The sequence below is a fragment of the Eimeria maxima genome, genomic scaffold, assembly GCF_000499605.1.
Source record: "Eimeria maxima Weybridge genomic scaffold, Emw_scaff105, whole genome shotgun sequence".
In the NCBI taxonomy this organism is placed as follows: domain Eukaryota; phylum Apicomplexa; class Conoidasida; order Eucoccidiorida; family Eimeriidae; genus Eimeria; species Eimeria maxima.
The window spans coordinates 27,535-48,071 of record NW_013564092.1 but is presented as its reverse complement, the minus strand read 5'-3'; the positions used below and the strand labels follow the sequence as shown (position 1 = coordinate 48,071).

At 51.4% G+C, this 20,537-nt stretch overlaps 5 protein-coding genes across 5 annotated transcripts; 2 read left to right on the top strand and 3 right to left on the bottom strand.

Moving 5' to 3' along the window:
* Positions 1-1,022: 1,022 nt before the first annotated feature.
* EMWEY_00014020 (hypothetical protein, conserved) lies at positions 1,023-4,424 on the top strand (the record flags this gene model as incomplete). Its single annotated transcript, XM_013479311.1, has 11 exons — positions 1,023-1,673; positions 1,836-2,085; positions 2,370-2,469; positions 2,591-2,683; positions 2,837-2,991; positions 3,122-3,224; positions 3,429-3,501; positions 3,674-3,754; positions 3,865-3,914; positions 4,071-4,170; positions 4,353-4,424. 11 exons carry the CDS (start codon positions 1,023-1,025, stop codon positions 4,422-4,424), a joined length of 1,728 nt encoding a protein of 575 aa, XP_013334765.1.
* A 1,231-nt stretch (positions 4,425-5,655) lies between these two features.
* Positions 5,656-6,342, bottom strand: EMWEY_00014010 (hypothetical protein, conserved; the record flags this gene model as incomplete). The annotated part of the gene is made up of 1 exon (XM_013479310.1): positions 5,656-6,342. One exon carries the CDS (start codon positions 6,340-6,342, stop codon positions 5,656-5,658), a length of 687 nt encoding a protein of 228 aa, XP_013334764.1.
* An 878-nt stretch (positions 6,343-7,220) lies between these two features.
* Positions 7,221-11,721, bottom strand: EMWEY_00014000 (helicase associated domain-containing protein, putative; the record flags this gene model as incomplete). Its single annotated transcript, XM_013479309.1, has 8 exons — positions 7,221-7,266; positions 7,463-7,518; positions 7,639-7,764; positions 7,927-8,028; positions 8,406-8,639; positions 8,899-9,464; positions 9,737-9,943; positions 10,149-11,721. 8 exons carry the CDS (start codon positions 11,719-11,721, stop codon positions 7,221-7,223), a joined length of 2,910 nt encoding a protein of 969 aa, XP_013334763.1.
* A 621-nt stretch (positions 11,722-12,342) lies between these two features.
* Positions 12,343-14,047, top strand: EMWEY_00013990 (mitochondrial import inner membrane translocase subunit Tim17 domain-contraining protein, putative; the record flags this gene model as incomplete). The annotated part of the gene is made up of 4 exons (XM_013479308.1): positions 12,343-12,640; positions 13,212-13,390; positions 13,626-13,698; positions 13,953-14,047. The coding sequence occupies 4 exons, from the start codon at positions 12,343-12,345 to the stop codon at positions 14,045-14,047; spliced, it is 645 nt and encodes a 214-aa protein (XP_013334762.1).
* A 208-nt stretch (positions 14,048-14,255) lies between these two features.
* Positions 14,256-18,200, bottom strand: EMWEY_00013980 (hypothetical protein, conserved; the record flags this gene model as incomplete). The annotated part of the gene is made up of 11 exons (XM_013479307.1): positions 14,256-14,311; positions 14,636-14,674; positions 14,842-14,920; positions 15,118-15,178; positions 15,575-15,651; positions 15,839-15,878; positions 16,003-16,102; positions 16,414-16,465; positions 16,709-17,078; positions 17,472-17,665; positions 17,898-18,200. The coding sequence occupies 11 exons, from the start codon at positions 18,198-18,200 to the stop codon at positions 14,256-14,258; spliced, it is 1,371 nt and encodes a 456-aa protein (XP_013334761.1).
* Between the last annotated feature and the right edge of the window lie 2,337 nt (positions 18,201-20,537).

Sequence of the window (20,537 nt, the reverse complement as noted above, 5' to 3'; positions counted from 1 at the left end):
CTGCTACTCATGCTACCTGCAAAGGGGTGTTACCGCTGCAGCTGGTGTGTCCACTTGGTGGGCTCTTGATTTCGCCTACTTGGCACTGAAGAGTGCTGCGGCTTTTTGCCACTTTGGTTGAGAAAAGAATTCGCCATCTCCGGCAAAAACACTTTTGGATTATTGCGAAATTGCAACCTGGAACATGTGCCTTGCTTATTCGCTGCTGCCGAAAGAACATCCAATGATCCGACGAGGAATAGCAATGCACGTTGTCTGGCGCTCATGACCCGCGTACAGAAGGTAAAACTAAGCAGCCAGATGGGCAGATAAATGAATCTTAATTATACAAATAGGGCAGAACGTGCAGATGCCAAGAAGTACGACAGATTTGGCTTGAAAAAGCCCCGAGGAATGATTTTCCCCACGAGTGGTGTAGGGCTGCGGCCCAAGCAGCGTAGCAGTTGGGAGTCTCAAACCTCCTGAAAGCTTACCTTTATCCCTCTTTTGTATATTCTTTTTTAATGGCTTTGAAAATGAAATCATATTGTTAAAGCTAGTTTCCCTTGTGGACACAGGAGCGGCCGTTGCGAGGTCACTGGGCCCCTGTCGAATGTAACGTGTTGCGTGTCTGGACACATAGAGGAGTGTAGGGGGAAAATGCTCCATCCACACCATTTGTTCAAATAAAAATATTTATTTTGACGGCCGGGTTCAGGCTTTAGTTGCGCCTGAACACGACTCCTCACCAACCATCCGCCCACGACCCAGATACGATGTTCTTTTGGCAGTGTACAGACAAACCATGAGTCCTGAACATATACTTCGACTCCATGTATCTTGGTTGCCGCAGTTGACTCTAAAACTGGCTGCCGTAGGCTCCGTTATGAGCTACTTTGTGTGCTACAGCAGCTTCGCCGGTTTTAGAGTTTAACGCATACAACGACTTTCCTTGGAGTGCATTTTGTTGACAAAGTTGCGGGCGTAACGCTGATATATATTTCTTGGAATTAGCCGCGCCGTGCGGACTACGCGTTGTGGAGATGCTGCAGGAGAGCGAGAAACGCATGGCGGCTGCGGCTGGCTCTCCAGCGCGTCAGGTGTTCGATTCTCCAAATGGACAGTTCAACAATAGACAGCCAGGTGAAGAACCAAATGCCCCGGCAGACCGCGTCTGCAGGGCGCCCTACGCAGGTGATTTCCGGCTGGTTGAGGAACCCCCTGAGTTTTTCCTGGCTGCAAATCCCTCGACCAAGCAATTGGAGGCCTTTAGAGACTTCACGGAAAGTGCAAGGGCGGCCAGAAATGAGTTCTTAAGGGGCATGAAGGCCTCTGACAGCGGTGTAGAAGCCGCAGCGGGGTCTTCAGCATGCATTCGCAGCAAGTCCGCTTTCCTGAGCCGCACTCTCAGCCGACCCACCAGAGGCACCGAGTCACATTACGCAGCTAAGTCGCAAGAAGTTCCGCCGCTTAAGTATCCAGAAGATGCATCCGCAACATCCGATGCCGAAGCTGCAGTTCCAGCACCAGATGATGCTTACCCGGAGGTGCCCGAGTTAGCCGGCAGCACTCGCCTGTTGCGCTACCTTCAAGGTTTTGACTACGATGCGACAGCCGCCAAAAACGCCTATAGACGCCATATGAAATGGAGAGAAGAAATGAGCCTTAATTCGAATAAGAGGAGAATAGTTGTGGTGCGCGCACCTCGAAAAGCCTCATCCTTCACGTCCCTGCTAAGAACCTGGAGAAAGTGATGTCCTACGAGATCGCTAGTGTTCAACCTGGTTTTGTTGTTATGCGTATGACCACTGTTTCAGCCTGCCTTTCCGCCTGCGGCTTAATGGTTTTGCCTGCAGGAATCAATGTTGTTGCCAATGAGGCCTGAGGCTTCCCCGAAGCACACTGATGTCACACGTTTTTTCTCCACAAATCCTGTTCTCCGCCGTGATGCGGGAGAAGGTCTAAGCGTAGATGTTTGTGCTGCAGCTGCTGCTGCAGCCAGTGCGCCGGGAGGCGGGAACAGTTTATTGCAGGCGCTTAGCGATAAGGCTCTAGATGCCGTGATCTTAGATAAACAGGGAAACATCATTTCCATAGAACGGCCAGGTTAGCTTGTCTACCCATCGTATTTGCAGCAGGAATAGTTACATTTGGGGAACCCGCAATTGTTTTCCGTCCGCGATTCCGATATGTGATGGGGACAGGGGCGCACGGGGTAGGGATAGACGGGGCGTTCTATTGGGGTCCAGGTAGCCGTTATCTCTTAGTTATTGTGGTCTTGGAAGTTACTCCTGAAGCACATTTGCGTGTACAAGTCGTGGCCTATATATTGGGCGAGGATCTCGTGAGTGAGAAATTGTCGCTGCTATTCACAAATTGCGTGTGTGCAGGAATGCTCGATGTAAACGGCTTGTTTTCGGCGGTTTCAGAAGAAGAGTTCTTGGAGTGGCATTCGGACATTTTGGAGTTTCGAAGCATGCTCCTGGATGTGTGAGTTTGGATGATCTCGGAAGATTGGGCATGCATAGGGGTTCTCGTTAGAGGCATCTTGCATCGCTTGTAGGGATAGGGCTGTGTGCTGTGCGGTTCTACGCATGTTTTGTGGCCGCAGGTTGTCTCGTAAGTTCAACAGAATGGTTCGCGTAACCGCAGTTATCGACTTGCAGGGCCTGTCCACGAGGATTTTGAACCGGCGAGCGCTCAAGTGGGGAAAAGAAGTCTGACAGCAAATATGGCGATGTTTGTGCGGTTTGCATACAAAACAGTATATTCATGTTAATCACCAATATGTGTACTTGTGTGCTGCTCACAACTCTGTGTTACTGGGCCTGTCACCTTTTCTTTCCAAATTGTTCAGCTTGCTGCGAAGGACAATAAGCTCAGCAAGTGAAAACTATCCGGAATCTATTGGAACGATGTATTTCATCAACACTCCCCGCACGTTCTCGACTCTTTGGTCTGCCATCCGCGGTTGGCTGAGAGAGAGGACCATCGACAAGATCAAGCTCTTGAGTAAGTTGGATATCGTACAAAAGCTGTTCTGCACACTGTGGAGGATTTAACTGTAGTAGTAATGAAGTAACGTAACGTCTGGAGCTGCAGCCGCCAGAGTGGATCCTCAGTTTTTGTCGATTGCCTGCAGGCAGCGACGCGGAGAGTGTTTTAGTCAGGAATATTGGGGGTTACGCTCTTCCTCCTTCTCTGGGTGGCATTTGCACTTCTCCATTGGCAGACTTCCCTCCGCTGTAAGGCAGTGCAGACTACTCTCGTAGTGCAAGGGGATGAACATTTCTGTGTCGACTTTGTTTGGAACTACTAACTTCTGTTTCTTCGGAGAAAGTGCTTGGTATTGCGCTCAAGCGCGCGGTTCTATTCCACGACGTGCATCGGTTAGAAGGCCATTGCTAATGAAACCCCAATTTTAGGTGTGGTATTTGTTGCCCATGCAGAGAGACGGACTTAGGCCCAGGAAGTATGATTCTTAATGTGGGGGCTAGGCGTTGCAACCAAGCGGTGGAGTTGGTAAGTTGGACCTTTAGAATGACAATGATATATACAGCCCTTGGGTGCCGCAGGAACAACTCATGTGACGAAGCAACTGCAACCGTCCACATTCTTTTGGCGCCAACAACAGTGCAGTGCTAGCGTGTGTGGTCCATGGTTACCCTGTATCTGCCTGTGTTAACATACGCAGATCCCGCAGAGGTCTGTTGTGCAGTGGGCTTGGGTCGCGGAAGACTTTGATGTGGGATTCAGCGCTATTTGGAGGTCACACGTAAGTTGGTCGCTAGGCTACCAATGCACACTAGAGGGGGAGGACAGGTTGTGGCCACTGAATGCACGGTTTAAAATTTTGTCACATTTTGGGCGTTCGTGCAACTGCAGTCCGGAGATGAGAGCATTCTTGAGGAGCACCGCAAGTACCCTCCCCGCAAGTGAGCGTCACTATACTCTTCCTTGGCATCATGACATCCTTTCAACAGGTGTCAAATTGTGTTAGTCAACAGCAGACGCAGTTTACTCGGCGCTCCCAATACAAGCATTTGCAGACTCTCCAATCGTGCTTTTCAGATTTTGAAGCTGTGTTTCAGGCGAGTGAGCGGCGTTGTTAGTGCGGAACGTGAAGGCACTTTGATTCTCTCCTTTGACAACTCTTGGGGACTAATATCCTCTCGGCGTGTCCGCTACAAGGTGAGGAGCTACTGGATGGTATATGTTTACGTTTTATGAGATTTGCATGCTCTAAACAGGCAAGGGCAGGAGGTCTACCAGCAGTGAAGGGAGCTGGATGGCTCTTGTGTACTCTAGAGTGAACAGTAACCACGCCACTTAAGTGTCTACTGCGCGCTATCGGGTATTTGTCCCTGCTGCAGATTGAAGTCATGCAAGCACCGCCTGATGCAGTCCCAGAGCACATTTGCACAGAAGCCGCGAAAGTCGGATGAAGGGAGGTGTGCACTTGTGACGGAATAGCAGTGTATGGGTATATATGGGCCCGGTCTTTATGGAAAGGCGTGAGCGGGCTAAAATCCTACCGGCACGTATCTTCCGTGAAAGCCCCCTCCCTACAATTTATACTGTACACTAGCCATATATCAACTTGTCGACAACGTTGCCCTCTTGTAGTTAGGTTTGAATACCCAGAGAAAACTGCGTTTCCTTCATGGGAAGGTTTTCGTCCTTTGAACTCTGAGTTTTCCTCTCTTCAAGAAGGCGCCACCGTCACCGGCTCTGACGCGCTGATTATAATAGTATACCAGACCGTCATGCACTGCCGACAGTTTGCTGCGGTAACAGCCTACTTGCACGCGATAGATTTTACACATTTCTAGGACAGAGCATCGAAGGACCGGCAACACACACGAATGAATGCACACTTGTTGAACTACTGTCTTCAATCGAACCGTCCCGGCATTTCTGTCCAAGATTTCGAAGTTGCATTCGGTGTGCGTGTAAAAGTTTAGAGGCATGTAAAAACGGCTGACAAGGCACTCGTATGGATTCGTTCGGCCTCCGAGTGAACCTCAGTGCCAAAATGCCAATGCATGTGGCTGGAGCTTTACGATTTTCTACTAGGCTGCTAGGGATCCACTTAAAGTGTTAGGTGGACCTCCCGATGCACTCCTACAAGTGTCAAACAACGCTTTAGGAGGATTCGTAGCCCTTTTACTGTCCGCCCGCAGAGTTCTCCTTGATGTTGCCTTCTCTTACTGTCCCTCGACAAAATGGTTTCATATATCCATCGGAGTTTGCCTCAACGGCCGCCTATACTTCCATTGGCACTCTGCATCAGTAGTGCTTGGGACCTTTGGCTAGAAGCAACCGCATAAATTCAGAAGGAGATCCTTGTCATACTTTGGGCATTCACTTTGCGCTTCCGGGCGACGACTTGCCGATCTGTGGGTTTCCTCGTCAGCTTGCTGCCACGGATGAGTAATCGTGTATTCCTGCTCTAGTTTGCGAGCCAGGTATTCGGTGCCGTACTTGTAGGACTCGAAAGCAAAATCCAAAATCTCAATTCTTTCGGGATGGAACTTTTCTAATTCCCGATCACTGCGCGAAGGCTGGCTTCGCCTTCGTGCTTCCGCAACTGCTTCCACAGGAGTCATTTTGCTTTCCACTAAGAAAGCCGTTATAAGCTCCCTGGCACGGGTAACTTGCAGCCTTCTCCGTACACTATGCGTCATCCATTCCCCTAACACTATGTGTCATCCATTCCTCTTGGATGCCTTCAGATGGTGGGTTAGGAATTTCCTTTTGAGCTGCGAGGTACACGGAACGCGCCGTTGTTACGTTGTGAAGCCTCTCTTTAATCATTAGAGTGTACGTGTCCGCCACCTTGGCTTCCCGCACAACGCAGTCTGGTTGGACAAGAGAAGTCCCCACCTGTTGCACCAACCACTCACGAAAAGCGTGAGATGCCTCTAATTCGATCTCGCACGTGTTTTGAGCCAGTTCGAGGGAGCTGCTGCCATGAAGTGCGTGGTGGTCGAGGCAGCACGCTACCATGCCCTTGGAGTATTGGGGAACGTAATTATTCGAATTCGGTGGGGGAGAACAGCACGCTTCAAGAGAAACAGACATTTCTCTGTTCCGGATCTCGATGATTTCACAGGCACGATTGTACAACAGTCTCCAAGACGAATATTTTTCATCTTGTAGGAAGGCCATCATGAGTTGTGTGGTGCCCAGGCGGACTTCTGCAGGCACAAGCGCGTGGAGTTCTACGTGCGAGGGCAGCTGGGAGCTCCGAATCCCTGTCGTTAGCCCACTGGGAAGGTTGACCTTCACGGGCCTTGGAGGGCTCATTACATCGTCGGAACCTTCTTCCCAGGCCGGCAGCCTCTTCTCCACAAAATCCATTGTAATAAAGAGGAACTAATCCCTGAAAAACGAGGCGGTGTCTTGCTAGAGCAGGAAGGCACGTAACGCTCGTTTCTTGATGGCTAATCACTTGTGGTCACCTGCGCAGTAGAAACATTCTGCGAACTGTTGATCGCTGGCGTTTTCAATGAACTTGATATGCAAATGAAAGATAGGAGTTGATAAAAAAATCAACCAAAGCAAACGTGATGTGACTTTAGCGGAACAACTGACCGTCGAAGCGCGAGGAGACCGGTTTGAGGCCCTCCGCTGGTTGTTGCCGCTGACGCTCGTGCCTGCGAGCGGGAGAGAGCCTAGCGGTTATAATCTGGCTTGCACACAAGCCAACAAAATACGCATTTCCACTGCTATTCAGATAATAATATTGAATTAAATAAAACGTTTCTCCAGCTGGAATTCGTGCTAACAGGTCCATCGCTCATAAAACTTCTGTCGAACTTTGTTTCGTCAAGACGCTGCAACAGTGGAGCCTTTTGGGCGGGTCCACCAGTCCTCAAGAGCAAGGCATGATCACATATCTGGATACTCACGTCACGGTTGAAGTCATAAATGATGTAAATGCGTTGCACAAGCTTCTTTTGAACCACCGTTGAGGGTCGTCAGCAACAGAGGTGCTCTGTGGTAGCATGCCGGCGGTGGTGTAAAGGAGACATTAAATACCCTCAAGGGTCCACGCTAAAATGAAGTCTCTATTCAGGAGAGAATAAAGCACGAGCAGAAGTGCTTGTGGGGTTCGTCACGGTTTCAACGTGCAGTCCAACACGGAGTCACGGGCATTCGAAGTGACTCCGTGTCGGATTGCAAGTTGAATGCATTGTCATTGGGCCCTTGGCCTGAAGGAGCCATATTTATGCACTTTATGTCTTCACCGCGTACAAATGCCCAGCGACTTCGGCCAACCACCTGCAACAAACACCAAATACTCTGGCTAAGAAAGACGTGCATCTCAGCAGCGTTTATGGGGGTTCACAAAAAGTGAGCGCACCCTCATGTCCCCCCGAGATTACCACAAGAAACGCGACTCAAACTAAGAGCCTTAAGTGCGTGTTATGCGGTTTACGGAAGCATATAGAGGGTTCTATGCCCCAGAAAAACGCACTGTGGCTCGATCGCTGTGACTTGTTGCATGTAGACGCAGCCATTTCGCATGAAGGCCTGAGAAACGCAGTGGCAAATGGAAAAAGTGGTTGGTGCAGAGAAACCTCAGTTACTAGGGCTTAATAAGCTGCATTGAATGTGTTTGGCCTGCCTTCTACCTGGGAAGGAACTGCATACCTGTCCGTACACTACAAACGAAGGCAGGCAGTTTGCCAGAACAGAAGATGGATGAATTACGAAGGGTGGGGCAGTTGCCGATGCAGGGCTGAATATTGAAATAAACACAGCTCTAGACACAAGAACCTACATAAATACGCGCACAGACCTAAAAGGCCTGCATATACGGAAACTAGGCGGTACCAAACCTGCGTAGTTTCGGTGTTGTGCAGGCATCTTAGGTTGGTGAGGGGAACAAACATGCAAAGGCGGGTAGAAACGCAAACATGTGGTGAATTGCACCCTCACAGTCTGTAGAGCCGATACGTATGCCTGTGCGTCCTTTGGGCCACGTTGAGGCAAAAGGCGAACGTCAGCGCCCGGAGGAGAGGCTTGCAGTCCCCCTCGCAGCTAAGCTGCAAAACATTCATAAAAATATACGTGTACGTAGACGTGAACGATTGAAATCTAAATAAAATGTACAAGAACACCAGATGAGACCCATTACACGCCAGTGTATTCTAGGTTGGACCATCAATGAACCGCACACCCTGTAAAACCTGGATCCCCAACAGCAGGTCTAAAAAATGAACAATATTCAGTTCTAAATTGCTGAATTAAGGTGCCCGTCAGATACGCAAGGGAGGACTCACGCATGGCAGTTGGCAGTGCTGCAGCCATTGGAGCACCGCTCTGCGCATATTTGCGGCTCTGGCCATAACCCGTTCATCAACAGCGTGTCGTTGGGCCCACCTGGAGGCGGCTGCAGGCCCTTCTGTTCTTCTCACGTCTACATATCGGTTGAATACGTTCAAAGCTGTCAGCGGATCTCCCTCTATTGCCCCCAGCACAGCCCGAGACAGCGTCAGGTGCTGTCGTGCTTCCAAGGCGCGCGGACATTTCCCTTCCCTATTGGCCTTCTTGGCTAAGAAACCGCAGCCCTCCAACGCAGACCGCTGCCACACGGGGGGCCCGCTAAGGAGGGCGCAGAGGGCTGCAGCCTCGATCGAGCAGCCAAACGCCTGACAACACGAAAGCAGCGCATTCAAGGACCCTTGGTGCCTACCAGTGCTGCTTTCCAGGGAAGCGAACGCAGTCGCTGAGGAGCTGCACCCCGAGCTACAGCTACAAAATCACGGGCAGTCCCCTACAAAAACCTGGCAATCTACATCTGGGCGCCAGGGACTGTTGCCACACAAACTGTTACGGCGGCAGCTGTTCCTGCTGCTGCTTCTGCTGTTGCTGTTCCTTCGGGGGAGCCCTCCACAACCCTCTTCCCACCTTATCTGCAGAAATTAGGAGAAGCCGGGTCAGTTCCGGGGAAAGTATTCCTTGACTCATCATCCGCCCAAGGGGTTTGGTTATGCGCCCGCTCTCGTCTACTGCCTGCAGGTCTAATAGTTGTTCAGCGGCTGCAGCAATAGCAGCAGAAGGTGGGGGCTGCAGCAGCGGCAACCGCTGCTGGGAATGTGTGCCCAACGCCTTAAGCCGAAGGAGCAGCGGGGCGATGTCCTCCAAAGTCGAGGCAGGAAACTCTTCATAGACGTTCACATGGGCAGTGGAGGAAGCTGAGGCCAATCCAGCAGGCCCCCGGCAACAACCAACAGCAAAGGCATCCGCTGTACAGAGCCGGTAGCAGCAACCCCCCTCTGCAAGCCTTCCTGCTAAAGAAGCTCGCAAATCGGCGAGAGCCCCACTAATTGGAACATTGCAGATTCGATTCAGCCGCAAAAAGGAATCAAACACGGTCCTTCGTGTATACAGACAGTCCACGACGAACTTCACAGCCAGTGCATAAGGCGGAACGCAGGGCGGGAAGACAGCCGACGAGATGAAAACGCGCACCGCTGAAGACGCAGGAGGCAAGGATGGGGTCAAATCTGCACAGGCCAAAACAGTGATGCCTTTGCCTTCCCATACACGTTCATCTAGTATTGACCCGCTATACGTGTTTCTGTGCATCGGTTACTGGTAGACAAGCGCAAAATTCCTCCCTCACGGGGAATTGGCAACTCAAGGGAATGCGAGGTATAGCATAAGGGAAGATGCTTTAGCGGTCGAATAGTACGGTGGGAGAAAACAGGAAAAGGCCATTCCTGCAGGCAGCTCATGATTGTACCTGGGGCGAGGCAGACAATCTCTACTGGTGGGGGCGGGGACTCCTGCGGTTGCTGCTGCTGTTGAAGCTCAGTCGGTTGCTGCAAGCGTTGCTGCAGCGCGCCTGCTAGAGCCGCCACGTCTTCGGCCGATGGTACGAACACAAAAATGGAGCCGACTGAGGAACTCTCCGAAGGGGACACCGCAACACGAGCAACAAGACGCGCCACTGCAGCGCACGGCCAGCACAGCATCAACGACGGCAGCAGCACCAGTTGAACGTGCTGAACAACATGATTGAAGAGGAAGTGCAGGTGGTCGTTCACACTGGCAGAGGCAGAAAAGTCCCCCTTAGGGGCAAACTCGAAGCATTGACACAGAAGCAACAAAAGGGGAAACTTTGGGAGGCAACAACAACTGCTGCAGGAGCCCACCGACAGCTGCGGCTGTGCGGATAAAGTTTGGTGTGGGAGTTTTGAGGTAGCGAACGGCAACTGGATGAGTTGGAGGGGCGAGAGAAAGTATAGAGACAGCTGATAGCGACCTCTTAGAGGGGGGGAATGTCTTGAAAGACTCTTCGGCCACGGGGGACGTTGTGAGCTGCTGAGTCATGTGGCTACTGGTATTTCTACTGAGCTCAAAAGGCTTTTGACGGCTCGACGCCTCCGCCGCTTCGTCATTCCGCACTGTTAAACCAGGTGACGGCTTTGCTCGCCGCACTGGGGAGGCCTCTTCGCTGCTGCTCCCCTCCGGATGTACTGCATGCGAAGCCTCGTGAAGAAACTGGGCTGGTCGCGAAGAGTCAGCGAGCGTATCCGTTCGCAAGCAAACAGCTTCTCCCACTAAACGGTTGCCCTTATTTTCTTTCTTGCTGCTGCTGTTGCTGATTTTCTCAAGCTTCCGTCGTACTTTTCTGAGGCGTTGCTGCAGCTTCTTTTTGCCCTTCTTTACGGTTTTTTTCCGCTTGGAGATTCGCCGAGAATTGTCGCCTTGAGCTACGGTGACGCCTAAAACCATAACTTCGTCCGAGGAGACGCACGAGACGCTGTTGCTACTGCTGTTGCTTCTACTAGTGCTACTGCCACTGCTTATTTCTAACAACTCAATACCGCCTGCCGCATGTGCTGGCGGTGTCATTGCTTCTGCTGGTTTCCTGAATGGGCTGAGAGAGGATTGTCGCGTCATTACTTGCTGTTGCTGTCTTTGCTTCTGTTTCTGATGTTTCACGTCCCATCGGCCCCCCCTGGGAGCAAGGAAACGGAGTAGCAGCTCCTGCTGCTGCTGCGCTGCAGCCCGAAGGGCCCCCACCGCACCCTGCGGCATCACTGCGGCTCCCAACGCAACTGAATCTTCACCTGTCGCAAAAAACTCAGCCAGTTGAAGGGCCCAATGCGGCTGCACTGCTGCAGGGGGCAGGAGTAGCAGTAACCGCAACGCAGGCCTCTTCTGGCGCACTTTGTGCAACAGCGGAAGAAGTAGCTCGGTGCTAAAACTGTGCTGCAGCGACACCTCGACTGCTGCCATGCAGCAACCCGGAAGCAGCGGCTGTTGCAGAAGCCGCTGCAGCAGCTGCCTCGTTGTAAGGTATATTAAACGAGGCGGAGAGCTGCAGTCTCTGTTAATGCCGCTGCTGCTTCCGAGGATGCTTTTGTGTGTAGTGACACAGGAGGCATAACAGCCGCCTCCCTCAACCTTCGCTGCAGCAGCAGCAGACTCTGCTGAAGAGCTTGTCTCTAGAGCAACTAGGATGTGTTGCTGCTGCCAGGAGTGGTGCGTGGGTTGTGGGGCCCAGCCGTGCTGCAAAAGCAGCAGTGGCAGAAGGACGGAGCATCGCAGTGGTGCGGAGCCTTCGGCACCACCCAGAAGCAGAACGACCCCAGAATTTTCCGCAGATGCTAGGACGTGCAGCTGCCGTTGCTGCCACCAGTTTAGAGAGGGGCCCTCAGCGGCATCCGTACCTTCTGCAGCTGCTGTAGGTAATGTTGCTGCTGACGTGTAGTCAGCCATTGTCCAGAACAGAATATGTTCACATTATGGAGTGCCTAAGGCGTTCCCACTGCTGGAAGCCATTGCATCCAACCGGTAAGGTTCTAATGCTGCCCGCCGCAGTCGGTACCGCACAGACGGCCAGCGATGACGTTTTGCTCGGTATCTCCAGCGACAAATACAGCCTAAATAGACGTAACAAAGTTGCTAGGAGATGCAGACGATGACATAAAGAACGGCTGCTCACGCCTTCCAGGGTGTCCTGTAACTCCCTTCGGAGGGGCCCCCAGGGGCCCCTCCGAAGGGTTGGCCATGGGGCCCTTGGGGGCCCTGGGGGCCCCCAAGGGCCCCATGACGGTGCTTTTCTCGGTGTGAGAGCTTAGCTTCAGGAAGCAAAAACACACAGTGTACAACGATTCTTACGTATCGGTGCGTGATATATTATATCCCGCTGACTAGTGCGGTTACTTAGTCTGTTTCGTGGACTCCTTCCTGCGTGGGGAACTCCCAAGCGCCTCGTCGAGGCCTTCGCACACAGTTAACTGTGCTACTTTCTAGCAGCATCACCCTACCGATACAGGGGGCTGGAGGGACGTTCACGACAACTGTCAAGCCTTACAGGAGGCAAGAACTGTCCTCTCAATGCCTGAAACATCGGGAGGGGCCTTCCAACTGGAAGAGGACAATGGAGAACCCCCCTTTCGGAACGAAGGCGGTTCCCAGCAGCTCTTGTCACCCGCCGTGCACCGCCACCCTATGTCTGTGTTCCTGACCCCTCAGTACCGCAACTTATCTTTGTTTCGAGTGAAAACTGCAGAAGATGCTCAAAGGCGAGCGGCGGCCCTGCAGCAACTCAGGGCTCAACGAGCAGTTGAAAGCTTTCTCAACGACGGCTGTCTCCTCAGGGCAGCGACATCAAGCGTTGGGGGCGGCCTCCTTGGTAAGCTCGCCATCGCGGGGGCCCTGAGTCGGAGGGCTTCAACCGCTGCAGACTTCTGCATTAAATCCTCAACAGCCCTGGATTTAGCGAGCCCAGGATGTGGGCCGAGTTGCTTCTTGACACTGACTTTCTGAGACCCACTATTCTTTGTTCCAAGCGTCCAAGGCATACAGGCCTTGGGCCCGGGTCCTATGGCACATACGGCTAATGCCTCTCATGCAGTTCCTCAGCTGTGATCCTCGGTGTTACAACAGCCGCCGTCCCATTATGTAGTTTCTGTTTCATACAATCCTATTCATTTCCTGGTGTATCTTTGGTTTGTTGTGATGCATTCTATTGTTCCTGGTCTGTTGTTGTGCTTGTCTCGCGCTGTTCCGGGTTACATTAGACTGTAGTTCGTTGCACTGCCTTGTTTTAAGCGGTACAATGCTGTGCTGGGGTGTGCTGTGTTCTGTTGTGCACTGTGTTATTCTGTACTCCAGTGTGCCGCATTTAGCTGTATTGTATTGTATGTATACTCTTTGTATGGTGGCGCGCTGTGCTGTTGCTTCTGTTGTGTTCTGTGCGGCAGGACTCTTCCTGGGTGCCTTTTTCTTCACAATGAAGCCTGTAGACGTAGACAGCTGTTTAGGGCTGCGGGCGCAGCTTCGGCAGCAGTACAAATCCTTTGTTCCAGATGTCGCCTCGACAGCCAAAAGCTTTGCGAAGATCGGCGGCCTTTATTCCTTAGCTGAGTGCATAGTTGACAAGGTGAGATGTTCGTTTATGGAGACCGCAGACCCATATGGGCAGATGAGTCTGCTCTACAGTTCCGTTCTGGCCAGTGCGCTGTCTCCACTGCATTAGTGCGCGAATGCTTTTGCTTTTGCTTCCGTTTTTTTTCTTACGTTTTGATTCCTTTTTGGCTTTTATACCGTTGCCACATGGTCTTGGCAGCCGAGGCGACAGACTGTCGTGACACTGCGCCGTTTCGCGTCTCACTCAGGAACGAGCAACGCACGACCTACGTGGAGCCATTTATGGTGGTTGTTTGACGGGCGCCGCGCTGGCAATCAAAGGTTAGTGTTTTGCACCCCCCAAAGGCCTTCAACTGGAAATCTTAAAACACATCCCTGTAATAACTAAAATGTGTTCTCTTGCCGCAAACAGTCTTAAATGCCCTCGCTACATCCGCCGATACAGCAAACCGTCTCACGGCCTGAATCAAAGTAGGCCTCACGTGGGAGATTGGCTGGCACAGTTTTGTAAATCCGCAATGGCGCATGGCCGAAAACAGCACCTCCCCTTGTTTCCGTGACCTGTGTCCGTGCAGGAGGGCCTCGAGCGATGGCTGTGGGCAGTCTCGGTTTTGGAGCCTTCGCTGCTGCCATGGAGATGCTCCAGCCGTTGATCGGCTTCGATGCGTGATTTGTCAGATGCACGGCGACGGCATGCAGCTGACGTAGGGCAAAAAGCATTCGTTCGCCGCTTGCTGGCGGGTCTATTGGATTTGGCGTTCAATGCTGACGCACAACCGCCTTAACCGCTAGCCCTGACCATGGAGGGCCTGGGCTCACGACCTCCTTTTGTGTGTTTGCACCATAAGTGCAGGCATTACACAAATTTCCTAGAGCAACTAGACAAGTTGAAACTCATCGTTTCCAATGCGTTGCCTTGGGGTCGGGCAGCCACCTGTTAAACAAACATTTCACGTACAAACCAGAAAAATGTTCTTAACTCCCTCTGCAGGACAACAGGAAAAAAAAGGCCACAACAGTAGCAGCAACAGCAGCAACAAGAGTAGCAGAAAGAAAAGGGGGCAAACCTGTAGCAAGCTGTCAAGCCACGCCGATGATAAGTGCCCTGCTGGTGCTCAGTGCCGTCATAAACAGCTGAACAAATGCAAGCAAATACCCCGCCAACCCCCGACTGTTGCAGCTTTGGCCTCTGCTTGCGCTCCGTCTGCCGTCTGTTTATGCTGCCCGAGCAAATTCTTCTGCCTTAGCTAATCCTCACCTTCTACTAAGGGCTTCCCGTCAGCATCAGTCTTTATGCCTGCAGCGACATACAAAGCTGAGCAGTGGCAAGTTTCACCTGCGCCTTGTTCTATTTGCTGCTGCACTCCTTGCAGCCATTGCTAATCAAAACGTTGTATGGTGAATTCCTTGTCGGTGCTGCAGCAGCACGAGCAACGTGTTCCCGCTCACGTTGGCCATCCTTACCTTCCATTTCCTCAGGGTACAGCCATCGATTAGCCCAGAGGTCCAGCAAACGCTTCGGTGGTTCGGGTGGGGGGTCATCCTGCGGTAGATAACAATGGCGCGCACATAGGGGAAACAAAGCCGCTAACTGATCGACAGCACCGTTAGGTGGTTCGGGATAAGTAGGGTGCGTAGCTTCATGCCCGACGCATGCATAGATGCATCCAAAAAGCATGCATGCATGCATAAATAAGCAGGAAACAGGGGGGGCTGGGAAGTGGGCTAGTCTAAGAAGACCTTCATTGCAACGTCGACTTCAATTTCCTCGATTCGGACCAAAGTCACCCAGTGGCGAATTCTGAAAAACCAGAGAAAAACTTGTGAAGGGAATGACGTAAAGGCAAAACTGGAAAAATACATAGGCATCTGCTTTTCATTAAGATGCTTTTGACACGTGCACGTTCCTTTTCAGCTCATTTTCTTATGCGTTCGAAGGTTCAACACCTTGGCCGTAAGGGAAAAAACATGAGCCCATAATCTGAAGGCAAACAGGCTGTAGCTCTCCTTAGTGCCGAAGTTTCGATAATACACACAGCCCAGAGTAAGATGAATAAATGAGGATATCTACATGGAAGCATGCATTGAGTGCGTTGCCGTCCTTGTAATCTGCACGGTCCCTCTCGGTTGTATGCCCTCTATGCACACCGCTTGTAATAGATTATGTCTACATTTTATTTCGTATTTTTGTGCATACGACTCCGCTTGCCTGAGAAAGCGAGAGGAGCGACGCGTCTTCTTGTAGCGGAAGCTCAGCGTCTCCCCAGCCAGAGTCTGAAAAGGAACCCAACATCAGCATTACCTCATCCTCGCTTTCAACACGGATTATTCATAACAATGATCAATACACTATCTCTATGCTGTAAACTCCTGCTGCACACATTCCTGGATCTGCTCATTCCATTTTGTGCTTCAGCAGGCATCCGCCTCACAACCCTTAAGCACAGCGAGAAAGACGGACCTGTTGTTCAATGACACCCTTCACGCGTGCGAAAGGAACCCTGAATCGCTCCAAACACCCCAGCATTTGAGACGTTGGGCACTAAACCTTACTGAAAATTTAAACCCGAACGAAAAGCTGTGGTATGGCGTTGCAGATGAGTGCGTGGATCCGCTCATGCGCACGTCGGCTTGCCAAGTAATGTCCACTCGCGAGTGCCGGCCAGGAGGACTGTCCCGAAAACAACTTTATCGCCTGCACCTCGCTCCACAGACTTGGGCTTTTCTGTTTTCGCAAACACGTGCGTGTGCAAGTACAGATGTGTCGTTGTACAGTGCACGCAGTTGCATGTCCTTATCAACTTGTGCATGCATCTACATATTCACCAAGGTATGCATGCAAGCTTGCATTCACACACATAGGTGTTCCTTACATGTGTACAGGTGTAGGCATTCACGAATGTCGGTACAAATATACACATATGTTATCACCTCAGCATGCATGTACCCTCGCAAAAATGCACAGGTACGTACACTGAACCCGCGGCAGGCTTGCGTGTGGCCACATGGGTTTTTCGATGCTTGTAAGGCCCTCACCCGCCTGCTTCCTGTGCAGCTTCTCTGTCTGGACAAGATCTCCCACTGTCACCTGCGGGTCAGCACCATCCTGGCAGTTTGCTACAGGTTTAAGTATGTCTGCTTGACGTATGCATTAGCGACAGTTGTGCTTCTACTGCTGTCGGGGCTACCTTGCCTTGTGCTGTGCAGAAACGCTACTCTTGAAGACGCAAAAGATTTCCTTAGGGTTGTAAGAGAGGCGAAAAGAAGGCCTTTCTTCGTGGGTGCCTTGAAGCCTTTGGAATGCACCCACGAAATCTCCTAATGTTTTCACCTCCTGCTGCACTTGCTGCTGTTCACGTTGCTGCTCTCCCTGCTCGCCGTGGTGCTGGCGTAGGTCTTGCAGCTGCTGCTGTTGTTGATGCTGCTCTTGCTGCATGTGACGCTGCTGACGGTGCGGTACAGATACCAGCTCGTATGGCTGCAGCTCGTGTGTGTTGCCATCGCAACTCTGCTGCTGCGGTGAAGCAGCCCTACGCCTCCCGACTTTGTAATGCTGTGGGGGGCTCTCATGGACCTCTGCGCGGCCTGTAGGCGACCCCATTTGCGGGTGAAGGAAGAGCAGCCACGAGGGCTCGGGCTTAGGGTGGCATGCCAAATGTTGCCGCCACTTGCGTGCAATACAAAACTTTTTCCGCGATTGCCTGAGTGGAAACAACGACGAACAGAAACACAAAAACTACCCGGCAGTTTTCCACCAAGCTCATGAGTGCTCCAACGATGGCCTGGGGTTCCATGTTTACTTAAGGCTTGGGTTTTTCAGGTTCATTACAGCCTCAGCCTTAGGGGGTTCTCTAGGTTTGCGACTGTAAGGCATAGGTAAAATTGAGGATCTTGGGCCTGATCGGGGAGCAGAATGTAGAGTTGAATTTCGCCTACTTAAACATCAGGCTTAATCCCTAACTAGTGAAGTGTTTAGAGTCTGCACAAGAGCCAAGGTCTAGGGCGTCGTATAGGGCAGGAGTTGCAGGCGTAGTAGACAAGGCCAGGGATGAGGGATTTATGAGTAAGTAAAGTCTCTAGATGTATTTATTTACCGCGTCGTTCGCTTCCACCGCAGCTGTAGGTCTCTATATGCTTCGAAGAGAGTCATGTCTTGCTGTGGCGCCGCCGGAGTCGTGATCCCAGGGGCGGCGCGCTGTGCCGCTGTTGCTGCAGCAGCAGCAGATGGATGGAGCGGGACCTTGGGAGGCAGCAAGCGCCGCTTCCTGTGTTTCCCAGCCATGATTTCCTGCAGCGCAAAAATGACACATATCAGCGGAAAAACTGTGAGCATACACCGATACTGGGGAGTGCCACGCACTTTAATACTCTACATAAGAATATGCATGTTGAATGCATAGTATATATAGTTCACTGAGTTCCTGGATAAGCACTCAACCAGTTGTGGAGAATGAGCATGAATACGGAAGTCATGAGATCTAAAGACAAGAGTGAAAATTTAGCAGTGGAGCTTGGCTTACGAGGCGGTGGCCAACAACCCTTCTCTGTGGGTGAAACGTCAAGGGGCGGCAAGCGCCAAAAAGAGAATTCGGCCCCGAACGCCGGAAGGGAGAGCATTCGTAGACAAAGTTCTGTGAGTATCCCCACGTAGAAGGGAGGAGCACTGACGGCGGAAAAGTGTGCCTCGCATTGGGCTGCTGCTGCTGCTGCTGCTGCTGCTGCTGTTGATGCGGTCGTTGAAGAGTTACGGCGAGAGAAAGTCGAGTTCTCAGCAAACCAGGAGGGCCGCCGCAAACCTCAGCGGCCCTCCTGACGATAAACATCTTCAAATGCTCCCTTCTGAGGGAATCGTGTGAATGGCGAAGTACAACTTGGGTAGAGGATTTCTTTGCTGGGCAGCCCGACAGAGGAGCGAAACAAGGGGTTTGGGCGTCAGCGAAAACCTCAGGAGAGTTTCAGCTGATAAAGGAAGAGGTAGAAGGATAATCGATAAACGTGTAGTACTTTCTCCTACGCTGCAGAGGGGCCACAAGGGCCCCCCTCCCCCCCAGAGCAAACGGTCCAAAGAAGTTGGCGTCACTGAACCGATAATGAAAGGGAAGCAAATTCTAAAATATCTCTCACAAAAAAGAAATCGGAAGGTTCAACAGATGCCTGGGAGGAAATCTGCCTTCCGCGGTGTTTCCTGTGCCTCGCTCGCTTGTCCGGTTCTCAGCATGGTGTCTTCAAACTGAAAGCACCAGAATTCCCCCTACTCTACGCATTTTTCACTTTTATGCAATACGAATACTTTTGGGTTCTATTGCTTGAATTGTTTGCAAACAGGGTAATCATTTCTACCTAATTTCACTCCGTGTATATCGCTTGTATGCGTCGATTTTGCTCGCCGCTAATTGTTGCGTGTAGTAGAGACGTAAGTAGAAATACACGAGCTTGATAGTCAGTCATCGATTATTATCTCCTTCCGTTTATTCACGTCATTATTCGGATGGAAATTTGAAACAACTGCGTAAAACCATGGCGAAACAGACACGGCAAAGCCACAATGCCAACAAATAACAGTAGATGACGATACGTCCACCTGCTGGCGCGTAGTTTTCCTGTTGCACCTTTCCCCCTACACATTTACTGACTTGGAAGTTCCTATGCTAGATGTGGCGACTGAGGGGCACCTCCAGGAGTACGCCTTTAGGAGTGAACAACCCAATGAAAGTCACCGACATCCCAGTAGTGTGCAAAACATAAAAATATCTTGGTTTTAGAATGACTAAGAGCTTGAGAAAGTGACTGTACCTAGTGGTTCGTCCGCTTGGATCTCTGGTGTGGTAATGCACTGAAAATTCTGTCACACACAGGAAGATTGGCGCCTCCAGCACGCTCTTCTACGGCCAGACACTGCAAGCTAAGGACAAGCCACCGCCTCGTTGCTGTGAAGTCGGCTCGCTTTTAACCTCTTGGCTGCTAAGAACATAGGCCGTCGTGAGAAGCGGAAGAAATCCAGGCTCAAGTGACGGGGCAAACAGTGTGCTCATGTACCGTTCGAGAAGCATCTTTTCGAGATGCTTTGCAGCATCCAGTTGCGAAGCAACAACGGGGTGATACCGGAAAATTAGACATAGCACTGCGCTGTTCACGCCCAAGCCTGCAGTAATTGCCGGGGGTACAAGGGTTGCAAGTAGATCCTCACAAGGAATTGCTTCGTGCATACGATCCCCAAAAACCCATTCGTGTTGCCGGTCGCCTGAGCATTTAACGTAATATATTTGGTTTTTATGGAGTCTCCTATCTGTTCCATGAGTGTTTAAGATCTAAGTATCCTCCAGTTTCAGGCGCTATAGTCTCTCCTGAACATTCCGGTTGGATGCAAGCACCTCATCCATGCATAAAGCCATCTATCCCACATTGATTGGGCCAAAGAAACCGTCGTTATCCTGCTCATTCATTTCGGCAAGTGCATTCACGAACCCAAGGGGCATATGCATGCAGTCTCCAGGATTCTTGGGGAAATAGGCTGTAGCGTTGTTGGCACGTCTGCCTAAAGCTGGCGCATGAACCTTCCCATGAACCGCCCCATGCCCTAGTTGACAAAATGTGCGCAGGCGGGAGTCTTCAGCACTGGTTTAGTGTGTTTTCTCAGCCTCCGAAGTATGCCTTTTTGCCCTTGTAGATGAGGATCTATTTCACCTTGAGTTGCAGCAAGGCCCGTTGCCAGTAATGGCTGGCCGTCTCATCTCCCTAATCTCCTGGCTCCTCATCCACTGCGCTCAGGAAGTCTGGTTACTGCGGAGGGAGGTCAGCTGCTTCAAGGAACTATTATCGTAGGTATAATGGATCTATAGGTCCACTGTTGCTCACACTAGTCCTCGGATAAGATTAACCACCAGCATTACAGCGCCACAGTGGCATCGGGCGGTGCAGAGAAGGCGGAATCTCATGCGCTGCACCAGTCAATGCTGCCCTACCTTCTGTCCGTGGGCGAGGAAGGCTCCGTAAACATAAGGGGAAATGACATATTAAGGTTCTGGCTTGATATCACTACTACTAGCCTCGGTGGCATGCACGTTGCGTGGAGGTGACACTTCCATGTTAACATCGACGGTGCCTATTGTTAAGATGAGCTTAGAAACCCTGTTTCCGATGTCCTGTCTTGTTATTAAAAA